The following is a 20,818-nucleotide window of genomic DNA, read 5'->3' as shown; positions in this document are numbered from 1 at the left end:
AGCTTAGAATATGATAAAGGAAGCCCTAAATATTGGAAAGGATATTTATCTACTTTACATTTAAATGTGCTAGCATACTCCTCCCCTGATGTGTGAATAGGATATAATTAATTTTGTTTTAAGTAGGTTCGTTTTAATATCTGGAAGTGCTTCAAAGCAATTCATCTCCCACCATGCTGATGTCATATTAACATGAGTAGCTTTAAAAAATAAAATGGTGTCATCAGCCTAATGACAATTGATGATTGATATGACTAAATAAAATGGTGTCATAAGAGTTAATTGAATTATTAAAAATTATATAAATAATGATGAGACAACTAAATTTTTCAAGTTTTTTTGCGCTCGAATGGAGACTATGTTTTGATCTGAAATTAATGGAGGAGTCATTTGGCAGTTCAAAAAGTATGGTATCATAGATATAATGATTAAAGTCAACAATAATGTCCAAAGTCCTTTTTGTTTTTGTTTTTGTTTTTGTTTTTATAAATATCTACAGAAGTATGATATGGCTAGTGCCCCGGAAGGACTGAGTCGTATGTTCGGATTCGGGGTTTTGACTCGTCCTACTCTCGGCAAGCGGTCTAAGCTTGAGATTGGCTGAATCGTTTCACAGAGGAATGTTGTTGAGATATTCGGACTCTACCTTGTTAATACCTCGTCTAGTGAAAAATGTCCAGCCCCTGTTCATTGGGGCTTTCTGTCTTATATAGGTTATCTTCTAACCATCATTTCGCGTTGTCAGAATGGTTAGGAAAGTTTGCATAGAGGCAGTGATGTCCGCATAGGAAGCGGTCATTGTGTTGTACCCGTGCCCGTGCAGACACAAGAGCGGTGATCGTAAGTTTAGGCGAGATGGGCTTGTCGAGCAAGGCCCGGTCAGGCCCAATCATGAGGGCCTGAGATGGTCTTGATATGTAAGGTGCTGAGCCTTATTAGCAGGCCGAATTGATGATTGGGAGATGAGTCATATTCTTAGTTCCGGATTCGCATCTAATAGAGGTCAGGATCCGGATTATTCTTGACTCAAATCCAGAATTTGAAGGACCTTGTGTACAAGGTCCTATCAAGACGTAAATTAATACAGTTCAAAAAAAGATTTAACAAACATCAGACAGTATAGTAATTCATTTCATGTATTCAAATAATTAAGGTGGACCCTCATAAAATATCGTAGTCCATGAAAGTGTTATATATATGCATTAATTAATTTTGTAACCTAAGAAAATGTAAAGCAGCATCTTATTATTGGATACTATAATTAGTCAGAAGCAGAGAAGAAGATCAAAGGAAAAAAAATCCTGTTTATAGCTAGATTATATTATCAATTATGATTTACCAGTATTTCTGTTTATAGCTAGATTAAGAAAACTGCGTTTAGGTTCGGCAAGTGATAAACATTATTATACGCGCTAGCTAGCTAGAATCATATCAATATAGATCGACACCTCACAATATGACAAGTGATAAACATTCTTAATTAGGCGCACTCTGGATCATTGCAATTTGACATCTTCCATGATCTTCTATTGGCAATATAAATAATATTAACAATTAATATATATGGTGCACCTGTGTATTAGAAAATAGTGTGATGCAATCATCTCTTGCATATTTGACTTGGATTGCGACATGCTTATCTAATCTTTCTGGGAATTTCGGACAATTAATTAAAAAGTACTGGCTTTTTATTGGATCGTCGGATTAAAATAAATAAATTAAATCCTATTTTTATAAATTCTCTATAAATATATACATCAATCTAATTTTTATATTTCAGATAAGATGGTTCCAACTGACAAACAAGAACTCCACTTTTCTTGGACAAGATAATAATGGAGAAATTTTGGGTGCGTATGCCTACATTTAGCACTGTACTCTATGGTGCCTATATCTGCTTGCAATCGCATTCCTCGTCTAATAAAGTGCATTGCTAATGATTTGCTATCATAACAACCAACATGTCTAATCATTTTTTTTTTGGATAACAGTGGCCATGCCACTGATTTTCATTAGAATGAAAATAAAATCAAAGTATTATAAAGTTTTACAGGTACTACCAATTTGGTAACAATCACAATCATGACAATTAATGACAAGCATGTCATGATTCATGTCATTCAACTGTATTAGTGATGTGATTATTGAGGATATTGTTACGAATAAATACATATAGTTTTACATATGTACACATCTTTTATTAGAAATTAATTATTCTAACATTTAAATTAACTATGGATTATAATATGGAGAATTTAAATAAATATTTTGATTATAAATATAATAGATTTAGTTATGAAAAATAAGAGCTAAACACTGATAATGTTCGCCTGGACTTAATTTGTATATAATTAAATTTTCTTTTCACTTATTTTGAATATTAAAATGACATTAATATCATTGATAATAGAACTTTTAATCAATTTTAATTGTTCGATAAAATCAATATATGCCATAAAAAATTATTAGTGTTGTGGAACATCACTACATCACTCGAAATTAAATCTTAACTTTTATCATTGATATTAGAACTTTATAAAGAGCTCAACCCTTTGGTGGGATGACACAAAATAGCACGATGCATATTTCTCTTCTATTGCTCATAATCTCACTTGCTACCCCAACCATCTGTATCCCATCAGATATTCAGTTGGAGCTAACTCATGTCGACTACGGCCATCAACTCACCAAGCTTGAGCTCGTCGAGCGGGCTGCACGCCGGAGCCAAGCAAGGCTTGCATTGTTAACATCCAAATTAGCTTACAACTCAAACCCATTTTCCAGAGCCAACATGCCATTTCATCCATCTGGAGATTACGAGTACGTGATAGAGCTAGCAATCGGCACCCCTCCCCATCCTTATCCTTTCTTGTTTGATACCGGCAGTGACCTTATTTGGACCCAATGCAAACCATGCACAAAATGTATGCCCCAACCATCCCCGCTCTTTGACCCGACCAAGTCGTCCACCTTCTCGCCGCTACCGTGCTCTAACAAGGTGTGTCAAGCCCTTGGCCAGCAGGAAAATTGCACCAAAAACCTTTGTATGTACTCCTATGCTTATGGCGATCAGACATATTCATATGGATATGTTTCAAGTGAGATATTCACATTCGGTACCAGTAGTGAGTTCAAGGCACACATTGGGTTTGGATGTGGATTTCAAAATGGTGGGGATCTGAACAACAGCTCTGGTATAGCTGGCTTTTCTAAGTTACCAAACTCCCTGGTGTCTCAGCTCGGTGCATCGAGTTTCTCACACTGTATGACAGATAATATCAACAAGAGATCCATTCTTAGGTTTGGTACCCAAGAGGAGATCTACCGAAACATCAAGGCACCAGTACAAACCAGTAAATTTATCAAGGGCCCTCCTGGGTTGGAAGCCCTTTACTTTATTGCCATGACCGGCGTAACAGTTGGCACCAAACGACTAAGTATCCCGAAATCAGTGTTTAAGAAAGGGACGTTGGTGGATTCTGGCACAGCCTTTTCTACACTACCAGAGGTTGCTTATAACAAACTAAAAGCAGCTCTTTTGTCAGACATGAAATTGTCTGCGACTAATATAAGTGTACAGAATCTCGATTGTTTTTCACCTCCATCGGCATCAATCCTGCCATCTCGGGTGAAAGCACCACAAGTGATTCTACACTTTGAAGGCATAGATATGAAGCTGCACCGCAAGAACTATATTTATGATATTGATGAACAAGGTGTATTGTGCTTTACGATCACGGCGACGTCCGGTTCATTTTCGACCTTAGGCAACCAACAACAAATTAACATGCAAGTCCTTTATGACTTGAAAAATAGCAAGCTAGCGATTGCTCCAAATCAATGTTATAAGAAATGAACTCATTTGTGAGATTATTATATTAAAATATAATAAAAAATAACGAAAGCATGTAGCTGTAATGTATAATAAAAAGTAGTGTGTGATGGAGGGACCAACCATGTTTGGTCCAACTATAATGTATAACAAAATTTAGCATGATCATGTATCTTGGGGATTTTCTAATTTAATTATCAATGACAATATTAAGATTAAATTGGTTCTATTCATGATCATCTGACTCAACTTGGTTGCGCCAAATCAATCAGATCCTAATGGAAAGAATTGACCTTTCACTTGATCGGCCAAATAAATGATGCCATGGCAAGTCTCTGTTTGGCCAAGCTAGCTTGATTTGTTTTGACCGAGTTTGACCCGCTTACTATGCAAATTACCAAGTTCTTTATTTTTTCATTTTTATTATTAATACTTCATAGTTGACATATACCTAGATACATACATGATATGATCTCAAGCAGTATAAACGGTGATAATTAAGCATCCGCCGAGATACTACAAGAAGGGATACTGTAGTATCCGTATGAGGGTAAAAAAAATATTCTTGTCGAAGATACACTGACAAAAACGTGTTAAACGTGTTATTTTTTAGTGTATTGATATTACCGATAAGAGTATCCGTAACAATGTCGCCATCAACAAAAAAACACTTTTTTCCTCGCAAATATTGTCTCATTCTTGTAGCATGAACCGGACTTTCTGTGGAGATCAATCATGCATATGAAATTTTGATACTGCAAATGATGAGTCAATTTTAAAGTTCCTATAATATTTTATTCTAAATTATTCTAAACTATAATAAAAATTATATATAAGTATAAAAATATTGAAAAGAAATGAGAATAAATTGATGTCTTGCTAGCTAGCTCCACGCCTCCACCTCTGATGATAACAGGAGAAACACTTGCCTTTAATTTCACACACAATAGAGAACGCTTTATTGACGCACTTGTAGGGCGGTGCTGTTCTCAGGTCATAAATTTCAATATTGAGAGCTCTGAGAAATTTTTTTATAATTATTCTCTATTTGCCCTTCATTAAAATCTTCTATTTGTGCTATTTATTTATTTGTATTCTAGATGCAGATGCGTAAGGAAATAATTGAATACATTTAAATGTTAATTAAAACCTTAACTAAAATTGGAACGGACCTATATATCTCTTACCTATGATTCGCTGTGATTTTCTTTCTCTTGTTTCTTTTTAATTTCTTATGTACTTCATCTTAAGTTGTATAATTTTGAGGCATTTAAATCCCATATATGTCTCCTCAAGCAAATTGGTCCAGACAATTGGCCAAGTTCTTCACAAGCACTTATTTTCTCAATCTTTCACGGTATTTGTTCTTCATCCGTCATGTGGTGCTTAAAATAGAATGAGAGAATTTTGTAAATTATTTGAGATATCAAAATTTGAAATCACATGGTTAAGAGTCGGTTCAAATTATTATGTGAAGCTTTTAAAATTAAATAATTTTTGTTGTGTTATGTATTATGGGCTTATGGCCATTGTATGCCCATATATGTTACTAATTAATTGATATGTTGTGGCGTTCATAGTTTAATATAGATCTACTTGGTGTCTTTTGTTTTTTTTATTATTTATATTTTCAGAGGTTCACTTTAATTTTCTCAGTAAATTAATGTCATACCCACTTTTTTTTAATTATATTAAAATTCTTGAAAGAAGAAAAAAAAGATGTTGGAAAGAAAACAATTAAGAATAAATAGATGCCATGGAAAAAAAAAATCATTGACGAAACTTTCTCGAAAATTATTTTAGTTTTTTTTTTTCGAGCGAATAAATATGTACTCACCATAAAAATCAGAGAATAACTAAGAAGAAAATGGAATAAATCAAACCTAAATCAGTTAAAAAAACCATCCATCAAAGTCACCATAAAAAAATGAATATTATCTTAAAATTCTTGGATCCAGAGAAAACGATTATAATATATTGCTTGATGACGTCAAAGATGCAACTACATTCCTAAATTGTAATTTCTATAAAAGTATACAAGGTTAATCATTATATATGAAATACATTAAATTTTTTTTCCTAAAATGTAATATAATGCAATAAAAAAAGGAGAAAACCTTTAAATAGAGATAGAATTGGTATAAGAATTGGTAAAGGAGAAAAAAAATTCTCTCACTCATTATTGTAAACGGTGCTCTCAAAATAGCATTGCCCCACTTGTATCATGTCAATTTGACACTATATATATTCCAATAGTGCGCAACCTCTATTCGCACTCGAATAATAGCAGCTAATTAATGTGCACAACTGACAACCCACAATAAAAATCTCGCAATCATCTCGCAGATAGAAGATTCGATATATGATTATCATAAAAGCACTTCTAGTTCTGGGTGCTCACGTTCAATTAAGAAAAGCACACGTTACGTGATTCGGGAAAAAAAAAACAGAGAGAACGAAGAAATCTATCAATTGCTCGGAATTTGACGCCGCACAGAACGGATGATTGTTCTATAGGCATGTGATACAGATAATCTTCAGAGAATAAATTTGAGAGAACACCAAAATAAAAGAGAGAATTGTCTCTCCTTAATTTTATAGAAAAATTGTCTTCTTTTTCTCACCCACAAGTCGGGTTATATAACTATTACTCTATGCAGAAAATAATTAGAAAAGCTACTAATATTTGGTAACATATTATAGAAATGATTTGAATTACTAAAACAGAAATTAGACAACAGGGAGCTGTTGTCCATAGGCTTAATTCAGAAATGAAAATCTAAATAGAAGAGATTACCATAAAGCTAAACTAAATAAATATTTTTCTGATTTTGCTTGCTGAAATGAATCTTCTTAATCAGGTGCTATCCAGTAAATATATTTCTGATTTTGGTCCTGCATCAGTCGTTTCTGGTTGAAAAGAACTCGACCTCGAGTTCTTTCCTTATAGACCTCTTTCAAACAATACAATTTTAGGACACATTGCTAAAGAACGTGGAAACTGCATCATATCATGGGGCGAAAAATCTAATGGTTGCCAATCACCACGCTTCCACTACACTAACCCTTGTGCAATTGATTTTTCGAGACAAGGAAAATGAAAAACTTGAGATTGAGCAATGTTGGTGTTGGGCTCAAAGCTTGTTAGCACACTTCTAAATAATATGTAGTATCCTGAATTTTTGTTTCACTTCTTGGTTTTAAAAAAAGATCTTCATATCCATACCTTGAAACTTCTATATTGATTAAACAACAAGTTTTCTGCTGGAATTGTTGGAGATCAACATTTGTTGTTGATAAGGAACAAACTTCTTTGATAGAAGTAGTTGTTGTGTTGGAAGAGAAGATTGATGACACTGGTAAATCACCTACAAGGTTCATTGTCAAATAACTCAATTTTTGTTTGGAACTCTCCCAAGTTAGAAATAGTATCTGTTAGATATGTGTTCTAAAAGTTATTTTATATTTATCACTTTTACATGTTATGTTTATGAATTGGATGCTACATGCATTTTGTTTCATAAAATTTATGTTTATCTATAGAAGTGTTTAAGAAGATGCTCTTGGTCTTGAACCATATAACTCTATATGATGACAAACATAAATATCTAAAATGTTCACAAACTTGATTATTAGCATGGAACACTAATATATATACCATGATAAGTTTTTCATGTGGATTAAAGTATATTGTAATTCTATAAAATGGTGCGTGTTCCTATTTCTTGCTCCTACAACTCCAGAAAATCGTCAATGGTGCGTGTGCCTATTCCCTGCTCCTGATAATCTGCCAAAGACGCATTGTGTCCATTTTGATCCTGATTGACATGCAATTCATACACAATTTTAATTCCTAAAAAAATACTTGTTCAATTCATAAAAAAAATACTTGTAATCTTGATGGATTTAGGCCGTAACCCGACGCATGCGTCTAAAAAAGGCTATCCGGATTCCAAGTTTGCATGTTAATCCCTGACTGCGTCCCCTGATCCTGAGATACCTATAATTAGAGGTTAGTTTGGTAAGTTGTGGTTTACAAACAAATTTTTTCAAGTACAATAGCTGTTGGGTATTGGGGCTACCAAATACTGTTTAGGCTTAAGCTGCAGAAAGACCGTAAAACAAAAAATTTTACTGCTAACTCAAGCCGTGGATTAAAAAGGATATACCGGAAATTCCAAAGGTGAGTTCCTTCACAAGTCTTTCATTGCAAGGACCCTTTTAATTAATTACAGATTTACTCCATGATTGATTTCTAAAACTTTAATCTACTTATCAATTAAATAGATTAATATAACATATTTATACCTTGTTTCTAAATTCCAATTGGAATGCAGCCGACCGAGAAGAACGAATCTGGGGAACTGCTTGCCTTGGAGTATCAGACGTCTGATTCCTCTATCGGTTATCCACCAAGACTAACCAGAGAGCGATTTATTTCTTTTGTCAGAAATACCGTAAACTGTGGAATTATGCAAAACACTATTCATCGAAAAAAGGATGAAATAACAATATTCACGACCCGCAGTTATTCTGATTCACTAATAAGCAAAATCAGAAATACTGCGACTTTTGCAAATATATTATTTCCCGATCTCGTAACAACCGTAACCGAGAAAGAGAGGAAATAGATTATCGATCGATCAGACAGATTCGATATCTCAGGAATTAGAAAACTTTCTCTTCGCCCTCACCCCTCTATTTATAGGGTATGAAGTCGGTTGGAAAATGACCGAAATGCCCTCATATGTGGCGGTTTCAAAATGGAAGAAGCAAAATTAGTTTTGAGTGGAAGAAACCAAATTTGATTTTTGCACTTTGGCCCCATAAGCTTTGAATCGATTTAGGCTTTTCGGTTTGGGCTTTAATCTTAATTAAGGCTTTAATTTTTAATGGGTTCTAAGCCCATAATTTAAATCCATAATTAACATTTAAAATCCAAATCAAATATATATAATTGTCATATATAATTATATTTCTTTCAGTTTTTGTTTCGGTAACTTTTATACAACGTACCGAGTACGTTTATAAATTAACCTTTTGTTTTTGCTTTGTCATTTTTACATGACATTTATAATTTAATTATATCACGTATAACTAATTATAACCATCTTAATATTAATCATAATCAATTTATAATTAATCAATAAGATTCTTCGATTAACTCCTATACGGTGTGACCCAATAGGATCTATGTTATGTTGGTAAATAGAATTAAAAACCGTTTTAACTTCTATAATCATAGGAGGCACCTGACAGAATGCACTATGACCATCCAATTACACAGATGATGATGTACTGTACAATATCACGATCCAGTAAACTATTTTACTCGTCTTAATTCTTTTGTCTCATTGCTATCAGATTAGTTTCAAGGTAGGTGTGTGTCATTCTTGCAAACTTAATCTTTTCTTGATCTTGAGCAGATTATCAAATGTGATTACTCTTGTAATCATACCGCATGCATATAATCTTACTATATCAAAGGGCCAAGTGATACTATAACTTGTATAGAGATACGAGGAACAATAGTACTTTTGGTAAACCATCACTTTCTCAGCTAAGCTATGTATACCGAAGAGCTACTGTTATAGCTGCTTTTTATAGACAGCATTAGATAACAATTACATATACACATCTCTTAGTAGGAAAGATAAATGCCTCATACTTTAGAACTTAACACTGAATGAAAACATTAATGACACGAACACAATCCCATCTAATGTTTCATCCGGGGTCTGTCAAATATCATGTTCCTAGAACGTGTATCTATGTGATTAAAATGACATCTCTTGTCAGTGGTCTGTAAAACTTGACAATCTTTTAATCCACACACTAACCTTGTAGCAGTAAATTAGTGTTCCTGCTAATTACCTTCGTATTTTATTATTAAGAATTATTATTAATATATGATTAATATTTTATATTAATATATTAAATAAATTTTATAATAATATGTAATATATTACAGTTATTATTAAATATTAATATATTAATATTATATAATTAGTATCTTATTATAAATAATTAATCAATTTAGGCTTTCAAAAGTTTAGTCCTCCACCAACGCTAACCAAACAAGGAATAGTTTAAGCTATGATTTAACTTTAGGCCTCAACCAAACATGAATAATTTAGACCGGCCTAAGTTGGAATAACCAATTTAGGCCTCATTAGATTTAGGCCACAACCAAACATGGGGTTTAAGAATATATATTATCTATATTACGAAGTTTCACAATTCCAGTCATTGACTCGAAATGATTCATAAATGCAATAATACTCAAGGCAACAAAATGACAGTTTATTAATCACTCAATTTATGAACAAAGTTTTATATGATAAATTATCGTATTATTAACTTCTAGATTATTACAAACTAACAATAGCATATACCTGTCCGGGGTCTGCGACTGGATGTGGTGGATTTACCGGTGCAAATGCTTCTGCTTGGATGTACTTTCTCCATTCGGTGTCGTCATATAACCAATCCTTAAAAGGATCTGGGCCTTCGAATCTAAGTGGATCTGGATATAGATACACCCCAACAGGAGTAGTCTCGTCAGATGGGACCGCTTCCCAATCTTTCGAAATCCCCGTCTCATCCATCATTTGTCGCGCACGTGGACCATAACCTGTATCATGGCAGAGACGCCAGCCTATCCTCATCAGTTTTTTACCAATCTTTTGCCACCCCTTGGTGAAGAACATCTTGACGCCGTGTGCCAACTCCCCAATCCCAATCAGAGATCCGTCAGAGTGAGTGATTGAGAGACTGAGAGATCTGTGGCTCTTTATAATCAAAACCACTCCGAATCTGCAAAAAAAATTGCGGTCTAAAACCGCAAATTTTTTTTTGCGGATTTAGGGCTAATTTCCAACAATTTTTTTTTACAGAAATAAGACCAGAAATCGCAAAAAAAATTGCAAAAATTGGCCCTAAATTCACAAAAAAAAAAAAATTGCGGATTTGGTACTTTTGAAAATCCAGTTATGGATATTTTTTAAAATTTTATTTATTTTTTGAATATTAATAAAAAAAATCGGAAAAATCCTGCATCTCGGGGATACCTGTCAAACCATATTGGAAATTTACATACTACTAGTATCATACCCGTGCGTTGCAACGGGGACATATTATAAGAAACAAATATATCAATGAAAATAATAATTTTCTAAAAATTAAAACACATGTTAATAGAAAATTTATATGATTCTATATTTTTAATTAACTTTAATCGTGATCTCTGATAACTATTTGATCATGTGATGATTTTTTATTTTTAAGTACCAATGATATAAAAAAAATAGCTCGATTCGAATCTAATATCAAATATCATACAACAATTCAATATCAACATATAATATGATATCAAAAAACATAAATAAAAAGTGTTATCTTGTGTATGTATAGGATATATATACACACACATATTATAAGAAAAATATATATTTACACACACGTTCCAATTTATATTCTTCTTTGTTTCCAATTTAAAACACACACACACACACACACACACACACATTGATATATTCTATATCGGAAATATATTCTAAATTGCCCACATCAATATGTATAGAAACAAATAAAGATAAATAAGGAAATAAAAAAAAATGATTTCCATTGTGTTCCGTATAGAAACGAAGAAGTAAGGAAACAATAAATAAGAAAATGAAAGGTGGAGTCTTCTCAATTGAAAAGGAGAAATATGAAAAAAATAAATAAATAAGGAAACAGATAAATATATCGCTAAATTTCATAATTTATTCAATTTTAATTGTAACATATCGTGTGGCAGCATATGTGGTGGGTATGTTTTTAACTAAATTTAGACTTCTATACATAAAACAGATGCATTTAATCAAAAGAAGACAAAATATGTAATTGGAGAGCTGAGATCAAATCCGAAGTTTCATATCTCAATCGTAGCCGTTGGCGAATCGGACACCCAACGTGCTTAATAATAGAATAGAGATACCCAACTTTCAAACCTTCTCTGGCACTACTTGATCTCTGTCAATTATCTCTCCTGGAATTGTACCATTTTCAGAAGATGACAATCTGTTCTATGATTTGCTCTATAATCTTTCATTTAATTAATTAATTGTAATTATCTTCCTTAATTGGACCAAACGGCTGTATTGCCGACGTTTGTATAAATTGCATTAGGTTCGTACATAGTATATGATGATTCAATAATCAATAAATTACAGAACTTTTGTTTATCAAAACATTCATTATTGTGCTGTTTTTTAGATAAAAATGTTAAACAATATACTTCACTTGATCCCCGTATACTTCCTTATCAGTTTTAATACTAACTCTAAATCTGGTCAAATAAATAAAAATCAACAACTTTGTACACATATAAATCCCATCAAAAATTAATTATCCTGCATCCATATGTTTTTTCTACAACTTATTGTTCTAGAATACAGCCGAAACTAAGTGAACTCAGATTAAGGCAAGTCTGACCAAACTTGATCTGTTTTAAACCAAGATTAAACCATTAGTCAAACCAAAAATCTGATATTGTGATATTGTGATAGGCAAATTTTATAATTCCTTGAAACAGAACCTGACAGAGTTGCCAAATAAAATAATGTCAGTCCTCTCTATCAAGTTTGACTATCAGACAAGAGAGACAGCTAAAGTCAGGAGGAAGAGATAAGCATCACATAGAACTCCAGCCATGGCACTAAAGAAGAGCACCCCACACGTGTTGATTTTCCCATATCCATCCCAGGGCCCACTGAACTGCATGATGAAGCTAGCTGAGCTCCTTGCCATAGCTGGCCTCCACGTCACCCTACTCAACACCGAAGACACCCAACGGCGCCTCTTTCTTAGCTCTGCCTCTCTCCCAACCATCCCTCTTCTTCGTTTCAAATCCATCCCTGATGGCCTCCCCGATGACCCGCCTCGTGATGCCTCCCTCTTGATAGATGTCGCCAAGTCATTGAACATGAACTCCCGCCTCTTATTACCCAATTTGCTGCTAACCATGACAAGTGAAGATTCCTCCGATGGGTTTCCACCGGTAACATGTGTTATAGCCGATGGATTTCTTCCCTCTGTTGTGGATTTGGCAGAAGAGATAGGTTTACCGTGTTTGTCCTTTCGGACGCCTAGTGCATGTAGTATCTGGGCTTGCTTATGCATACCAAAATTGTTGCAGAAAGGAGTGTTGCCGTTCGGGGAAGGTGTTGATTTTGACGAGCTGGTTCAAGGGGTGCCAGGGATGGAGGGTTTTCTCCGGCGAAGAGACTTACCGGAGTTTTTCAGACGAGCAAAAAATGCAGATGATCCCGAACTCAAGTTCATGGCCACTGTGACAGCATACAGCAGTAAAGCGAGGGGTTTCATCCTTAACACGACAGAAGTGTTGGAATCTACTGCGGTTCATCACATCCGATCACAAATCCCTGTGACCTATGCAGTGGGTCCTCTCCATGCAATTCTCGAATCGTACCGCTCTGCTTGTGGCACCACTGACGCATCACCGCACACATCAAGTCTCTGGCAGGAAGATACTGCATGCCTCAAGTGGCTCGATTCACAGCCGGACAAGTCAGTAGTTTATGTTAGCTTTGGGAGTTTGACCACGCTGATGCAAGAAGAGCTCCATGCATTCTACTCTGGTTTGGTTAACAGTGGCCACAAGTTTCTCTGGGTTCTACGGCCGGATATGGTACAAGGTCCAGAGCGGATAGACGAGATTAAGAGATCATTGTCAGAAGAACAAGGAATGATCATCTCATGGGCCCCACAACAAAAGGTGCTAGCCCACCAGGCGGTCGGGTGTTTTCTAACGCATAGTGGGTGGAATTCAACTCTGGAGAGTATAATCGAAGGCGTGCCGATGCTGTGCTGGACATTCTTTCTTGACCAGCAAATTAACAGTCGATTTGTCAGCGAGATTTGGCAGATCGGGTTGGACATGAAGGACATACGCAACCGGGAAATGGTGGAGAAGATGGTGAGACAGATGATGGAAGGTGAATCAGCCGCAAGGTTCAGGCAATCGGCACAAAATATGGCCGATAAGGTGAAGCAGAGCATTGCTGAGGGAGGGTCATCTTTTAGAGAATTTCACCGGCTGATTGAAGATATCAAATCTATGAGCAACAGTGTGGTTCTCAATTAGTTCTCTTGTACTTGTTCTATTGATTTATTCTGTGTTTTGTTATTATTTATTCTGTGTTTTGTTATTAGAATGGGAGAGTATCCACGACTGATACTGTCATTAGACCCTCGCAGATACTGTCGTTGCTAATAGAAAAAGTACATTTTTATCGGTATACCCTCGCAGAAAGTCAATTTTATCCTCACGGATACTCTTCTATTCTAATAGTTGCATCTTTTAACCTCATGGATACTCTTCTATTCTAATAGTTGCATCTTTTAAGCTTTCTTTTTGTATGCTGTTATCAGACTTAGCTGAAATGGACCATAATCCTGGTGCATCTTCTACCAGCATTTTTTTGGGGTTGATAATTCGTTGATTTCGATCTTTATAGACTGGAATGAACGCATACTAACTTTAATTTATACTCCGACATTGGTAAAGATTAATTAGTACACGTGAATAAATTGTTACATTATAAATTTATTTTATTTTACTTGGAAGATTCCAATGAACCCAAAAATATATGTCAAAATTAGATTCTATGAGCACCAAAAGCAAGCCTCAGAGAGCAACATGAAGCCCTGTGTTTCGTCTTCTCTCTGATGTACATAATTTGTTAGTGTCAAAAGAAGATTGTATAGTTTTGTTCAATGCTAAATAAGAATATCAGGACTTCCATCCTTTATGATATGATGTTTTTAAAATAAATGCATTTGCCAAGTTTGATTAAATTTAATGTGGACAGTTAAGCCCATCAATGGAGAGGAGCTGATTGCATGTAACATAGAAAAAGAAAAAATCATACTCAATAACAAAATGTATTTCAATTAATAAAACTATCCACTAAGTATATCAACTAAGAAATCCCTTCTATCAGTCAGCAATGACCAGCTACCTCCCTGATTATCCAAAAAGGAATATTGGATTATAAAACAAACTGAATTTAAATCATAAATACATACAAAATTTTAACAAGCATCTAAAATAATAAATCAATGGGATTCAAATAAAAAATTGTACGCACGGGAACTCCAGTTGGGACCAGATTAGTTGTGTACTTCTCCATGCATAGCCCCCGTTCGGCATCTAAAGTAATAAATCAATAATACACAAAAGGTTGTGTACTTATCTCCAAGCATAGGCCTTGCTTAGTGCAGATCTAATATTCGGTGTGAATTGTTAATCAAGACAACAGTTTGATCCCGGTGATTTAACTGATGAGTGATAGCAGCATGCACTTATGGTTAGAGAAGCGCACTGAAAACAGCACCATCTCCTTCACCACACCTGCTGTGCACCTCTTTTAATCTCTCAACTGATTTGCAAATACCACTACAACTCCAGTCAAAGGAAGCAATGCAGACATTCCCAGCTTGCGCCTTCCACTCACAATCTGAAACAGTTTCGAGGGAAAATATTAATTTTCCAATTTTAAATTCTTACTTAAGAGGTAGTAGCATGACCATCCCAAACCCAAATAACCTGGCTAACCCTTCAAACTTTTCTGAATTGATATGTGACCCAAAACATTTCAGAAGACAATAACCTAAACCTGAGTTGACATGAACCCAAATTAACAAGCTGACTGAATTGCAAACATGTAGATCTGGATAACCCTAAACCAAAACCCAGAGGCAAGCACTACCCAATAGAAACTAATTCAACTCCATAAAATTTATTATCGGAATGATGACCACAAAGGGAACCTCATTGTCCCCAAAATTTGACTAAAGAAGATCAACTCAAAACTTGACCGACCCGAGAGGAGAATATCCGTCTCCAATTTACACTGACCTGATATGGCTGTTTTCTGCAAATTTCTATTTAAGAAGCAAACAGATTTCCATATACAAACCTCATTAAAGATATATAGAGACTTCAATCTTTTATCAAAATATTCAAGCTTGATATTTAGAATTGCTGGTTTCGCTTTTACTTTTTTTCCTTAAATCTAACCTGGTGGGGTGCCACAACACATGTTCCTCTCATCAATATGTTCAACTTCCAGCCCAATAAACCACGCACCAAGAGTCACATCCTCATTTGCGTACTTATGCAATATGTGCCTAAAAGGAGGGGAAAAAATCAATTTTGAAATGCTTTTACAACTAAGGCTTACAAAGCCAGAACAATATTCCTATTTAGAAAAGAAATAAAATAAAAATTCCTGCTTAAGTGCCCAGTTAAAACCTACTCCAAAATACCAGGAAAATGGACCCATGAAAGGTGTACTGTCAGGGAAGCATGCCTGTCTCCGATGTTTTTTTTTTTTTCTTAAATGGATGACTTTATAGAAATTGGAATAGAATGCGTGAAAGAATTTTACTGGTTGATTGAGATGTATGTGGCCAGATCCTTAGAGATGGCATAAATCTGTCCAGTGGCATGGCGGAAGTACTTGTTTCCTTCTTCTCCAAATTTCCAAGCCTCAGGTTCATGATACTTCAGATGCCTATAATGAATAAAACGAAGTACAAATTCCATATTTAGGTAGCTTCACCACATATCAAACTTGCAACAGTGAAAGATGACAAGACATTTCACAGGTTGTTTGACCAGAATGTGTTGTCTACATAAAAAAAAAAAAAACTAAGGGTGATAAAAGGTATAGAAATAAAGGGAGTGAGATAGGAGCAGGCAAAAGAGATTTATAGACAACAAATATGATTTCTGTACAGGTTAAAAAAAATGATATTGTTTGTGTACCGAATGTGGAATGAAATTACAATTTGTGGAATAGAAACATTACTTGTCAGAAAGAACAGGCCCCGACTTCATACAACCAATGTAGGTTCTTGGTTTGGACCTATGTCGAGCCAGAGTTGATGCTAGCATCCCTACATCGAAAAATTATAAGCACTGGTCATATTAGTGGAGATCAGGTGATAAGAGCTAGTAGTTAGCAAGAACAGTGTATAAGAACTTTGGTTTTGCATTGCCATCTGAGACCAAACAATTCTTTTTAATTACAATCAGTGCTTTTGCTTGGACCATTTGGAATTTAAGGAACAATGTTTGCTTTAATCACACCAATTCAGATTCTGTGAGGAATATTGTGACTAATATTCCTTTGGTTGTCTACTGGACAGGTAACTTGGAAGAGAGCGCAAACAGGGAGAGAGCAGCATGGCTCCCCCAAGATGTGGATGATATGCCTCTGCAAGAATGGGATCCAAGAACTGAAGGGCAAATGGTGGATTCTACTGAGGAAAACTCCCAATCGACTTAGTGGATGCTTTGTTCTGTTTATGCCCTGCGTGGCATGTTTCATATAGTTTTTGTTGCCCTGTGTGGCTGAACTATCATATTACTAGTTCTGTTATGTTTTATTGCTTATCCTAGAGAGATTATGCTCTAAACCTTAGATTACGAACTTTTAGTCTTTGTAAGTTACTTTGTTTCTATATGAAACAGGCCTTGAGCCTTATTTCCAAAAGAAAGAACAGTGAATAAGCCCCAATCAATTTATAAACCCCACCTCAGCATGAAAAGCTTACACACACACACACAAAAAAAAAAGAAAAAAAAAAGATGTTCCAGTGGCATACCAGTTGGTAGGTGACAGTATCAAGTTTTTTTTTTTTTTTTTCAGTGACAATGTCAAAGAGTGATATACCTAGGTTTAAATGGACATCATCATCCACCTTGACATAAAAATCAGCATCCCAGATAGAAACAGCAGTCGAGAAGAATGTTTTCGTCTTTGCTGATAATTCATGGTAGCCTTCTACATGATCCTATTTGGACAAAGTAAACCATGGTGAGTTTTTATTCTCACAACAATTTCTTTTTCTTTATTGGATGCTTATTTTTAATGGTAAATTTCATAAAGGCATTAATATCTCATACTGGTAACTGGCATGATAGAGAATTCTAGAATGGTCCGATTCAGGAATGTTATGGTAGTTCTACCGTAGTTTATTCAAAACAATAATGCTGCATTGGGTGCAAATATATTACGACAAGAATGGAAGAGATTAAATTATTGAATACCAGTCTGAGAAAGTCGTGATGCTGAGATTCTTCGGCATCAATAGCCTTATCTAAAATACTATTTGATGTGGCACTGCATAAAATTCACAGAAATAACCCGTTAGATCCTTCGGTAATATTACCAAAAGTACTTCGAAGCAACAAAGATGGGAACAACAAAATGCCATTTTTTCCATTCTTGCAAATTGATCATTATTAATTTACAGCATTCAACATATTTTGTATTTGCAATTGACATCCAACACTTACAATTTGCAAAAAAAAAATAATAATAATAATAACCTATAGTAAAAAATAATGGTAAAGATAAAAAGATAAAAATTTCCCCATTGTAATAATATCTAACTAAAATTATTGATTCCTACAACTCTCGAAGTTAATATATGATGTCACTTCGTTTCATTTTAGTTCAATTTGAGCTAATGAAAATTAAAACAACAAGCACTAGGTTCAGGCTAAAACTGTCATTTATTGAATTATTACTGTTTTACCACAAATTTAGACAGTTGGGCCATTTGTGTTATTCACACAGTTGAGTGTCAATTGCAAACAGTATGAAGTTTTATGCTTTTTGCAAATGAAGTAAAATATTGTGTGCTATTTTGGGGAAACCCTTTTGTCATTTCTCTCTTCTTTTCCTTCTTAAGGATTTTGAACACTAGACCATGTGAATAAGGTTGATGGTCCCACTCCTAATTTGGTTTATACTAAGTTGCATTAATAGATCATAACCTAACTGCACAGTATAATTACTAAATTTAGAAATCACCTTAAAGATTTGCATCATATATGACATTCCCTGTGTTAATGAAAAAAATACATAGAAAGAAAAAAAGACACGTATATTACCTATGACCAATCGTGAACCGAATAACAATTCCCTTCTGATCTTCTAATTGTTGTAGGCTGTCGCCTAATTAAATTTACAAAAAGGAAGGGCAATTAGTACAAATGCATTCATTTACTAAGGACCATTTTCTCTTATACTGAGCATTCAGTAAATAAATAGGGCATGTCTTCCTGCCAGTCAGGACCAGACTGCACCAGTATAATTGATGGTTGTTTTCTAATTATGTCCATTCATAAACCTAAAAGAATATTGAGAACATTGCAGAATCATATAATTAATTCATATGTTTATCTTGTCAGATAAAATAGAGAAGGTACCAATATCAGAGTGCTGGATTAAAAACTTTAAATATATATATATACTTTTTTCCCAAAAATTTGAAGGAAATGGAGTGATCTGGATCACACTTTAATCATAGAAGGACAAATACAAAACTTCCCTTGGTATTAAATAACAAAAAAAAGCACCAACCAACCAAAAATATCAAATTGAATTAAAAAAGGATACTACCAACTGTTTCCAAAAATAAGGCCATATACCTTGAGGCATCCAGGTTTGTCTCACGGAATCCCGTCTCTTCCTACTACTAAATGCCGTATTTATCCCAATTACAACAAATGCTTTCTTTCTCGGCTGATTCCCAACTGAGGTCGATGGTGAGCCACCATTATTACCATTAAATTCTAGAGAACTTCTCTTAGCAGCCAACTCCATTTGTAGTGTAGATATTGTTTTATCCAAGGACCTAATTGCAAAGAAGTGATTAAATTCAGATGGCTAATTTCATAAATTTAGGCAGAGAAAGGAAACAGCTTATACTAAGCATTAGTAAAAAGTAAAAACTCACTGTATAGCTTCATGAGTCTTTGTTACTTCCCCCATAATATCCCTATCTTGTGCCGGTTTCTGAAAAAGGGGTCAAAAATTAATGGAGGAGATCTCACACTCAAACTTAATGGATCAATCCAGGGATGAATGCATGCTTACCCTTTTGGTTTCACAATCGCCAGAGATGATCTGAAGCTCTTGCTCCTCACGCCGCCTGGAGATGATTAGATTATTTGAATCAGGTGCAGCCCAAAATCTATTCAAATTGGATCCACCAAGCACAAAACAAAATGGTAACAAGATGAAAAAAAAAAAAAGTTACTGTAAAGGAAAATTAAATAAAGGATCCAAGCTTTAATGCAAAAATTCGAGAGAGAAAAAAAAATAAAAAATAAAAGAGATTTACCTATCCGTGAACAGCATCCCTATGCAAAAGCTAGAAATGCAAAGAATAAGCATCCATCGAGCTGAAACTTTTCTATCACAACCGCTACTATGGCGACCCTTCATCATTTCAATTCTATCTCTTCTATGTCGATCGATAAACAGGAGATGGTTTTTATAGCTTGTAAGAAACTAAAAAGAAAGGAATGTAAGGATTAAAAGAAAGGGACAGTAGAACACGTCTGGTTTAAGAAAAATAGAGAGAGAAGGAAAGAGGCGTGAAGACTGAAGAGAGACAGAGGTAGCGAGTGGTAGCGCAGCCAGCTTTGAAAATGAAAAACAAAGACGTACTAACACGAAGAAGAGAAGCCGTCACCCAGTACCTGAGATGCAATTGTTAAATCTGGACCGTTATTTTAACTTGACACGAATCTCAAAGCAAACCCCTACTGTAACGACAAGCATTGGATTGAATTTGGTTCGGCTGGAATTAATCTGAACCGTCTATTATTTTAAATTGCACCTCAGGTACCGGGGGACACGGACTCGAGTTAAGAACACGCGCGGTGAGGTTACCGTTCTCTCAAAAAATAGGGGCTGTGCGGTGAGTTTACCGTCATGTGGGGAATGTCCTTTATTCGGATTTCTCCTCTCAATTTGAGGAAGACAGGAGACGTCCAGTATAGTCGAAGATCTCCAAAATATACCAGAATGGAAATCTTCAAATAGCAATGTAGTAATAATAGTAACATTATATTGATAAAATAATAAGGATTAAGGTCTTAAAATTAATCTCAAA

General features: G+C 34.8%; 3 protein-coding genes across 4 annotated transcripts; 2 read left to right on the top strand and 1 right to left on the bottom strand.

Annotated features, from left to right (window-relative positions):
* Positions 1 to 2,578: 2,578 nt before the first annotated feature.
* LOC144573762 (aspartic proteinase nepenthesin-1-like) lies at positions 2,579 to 4,007 on the top strand. Its single transcript, XM_078323511.1, has one exon. The coding sequence runs from the start codon at positions 2,579 to 2,581 to the stop codon at positions 3,854 to 3,856; it is 1,278 nt and encodes a 425-aa protein (XP_078179637.1). The 3' UTR covers positions 3,857 to 4,007.
* An 8,477-nt stretch (positions 4,008 to 12,484) lies between these two features.
* LOC144574384 (myricetin 3-O-rhamnoside 1,2-glucosyltransferase UGT709G2-like) lies at positions 12,485 to 14,359 on the top strand. Its single transcript, XM_078324338.1, has 2 exons — positions 12,485 to 14,020; positions 14,231 to 14,359. Exon 1 carries the CDS (start codon positions 12,528 to 12,530, stop codon positions 13,980 to 13,982), a length of 1,455 nt encoding a protein of 484 aa, XP_078180464.1. The 5' UTR covers positions 12,485 to 12,527; the 3' UTR covers positions 13,983 to 14,020; positions 14,231 to 14,359.
* Positions 14,360 to 14,763: 404 nt separating this feature from the next.
* On the bottom strand, positions 14,764 to 20,352 carry LOC144573811 (beta-1,3-galactosyltransferase 7-like). Of its 2 annotated transcripts, none has more exons than XM_078323563.1 (11): positions 20,042 to 20,352; positions 19,795 to 19,891; positions 19,655 to 19,713; positions 19,347 to 19,552; positions 18,807 to 18,870; positions 17,958 to 18,030; positions 17,581 to 17,701; positions 16,714 to 16,801; positions 16,291 to 16,416; positions 15,921 to 16,030; positions 14,764 to 15,357 (listed from the first exon to the last, which is right to left on the bottom strand). In XM_078323563.1, exons 1-11 carry the CDS (start codon positions 20,146 to 20,148, stop codon positions 15,209 to 15,211), a joined length of 1,200 nt encoding a protein of 399 aa, XP_078179689.1. In that variant the 5' UTR covers positions 20,149 to 20,352; the 3' UTR covers positions 14,764 to 15,208. The 2 variants fall into 2 exon arrangements, with proteins under 2 accessions (XP_078179689.1, XP_078179690.1); XM_078323564.1 differs by having other exon boundaries at positions 19,795 to 19,849; positions 20,042 to 20,346.
* Positions 20,353 to 20,818: the final 466 nt, after the last annotated feature.

Source organism: Carex rostrata, chromosome 22 (genome assembly GCF_964058835.1).
Source record: "Carex rostrata chromosome 22, lpCarRost1.2, whole genome shotgun sequence".
NCBI classification, from domain to species: Eukaryota; Viridiplantae; Streptophyta; class Magnoliopsida; order Poales; family Cyperaceae; genus Carex; species Carex rostrata.
This window is presented reverse-complemented; position numbering and strand designations above follow the sequence as displayed.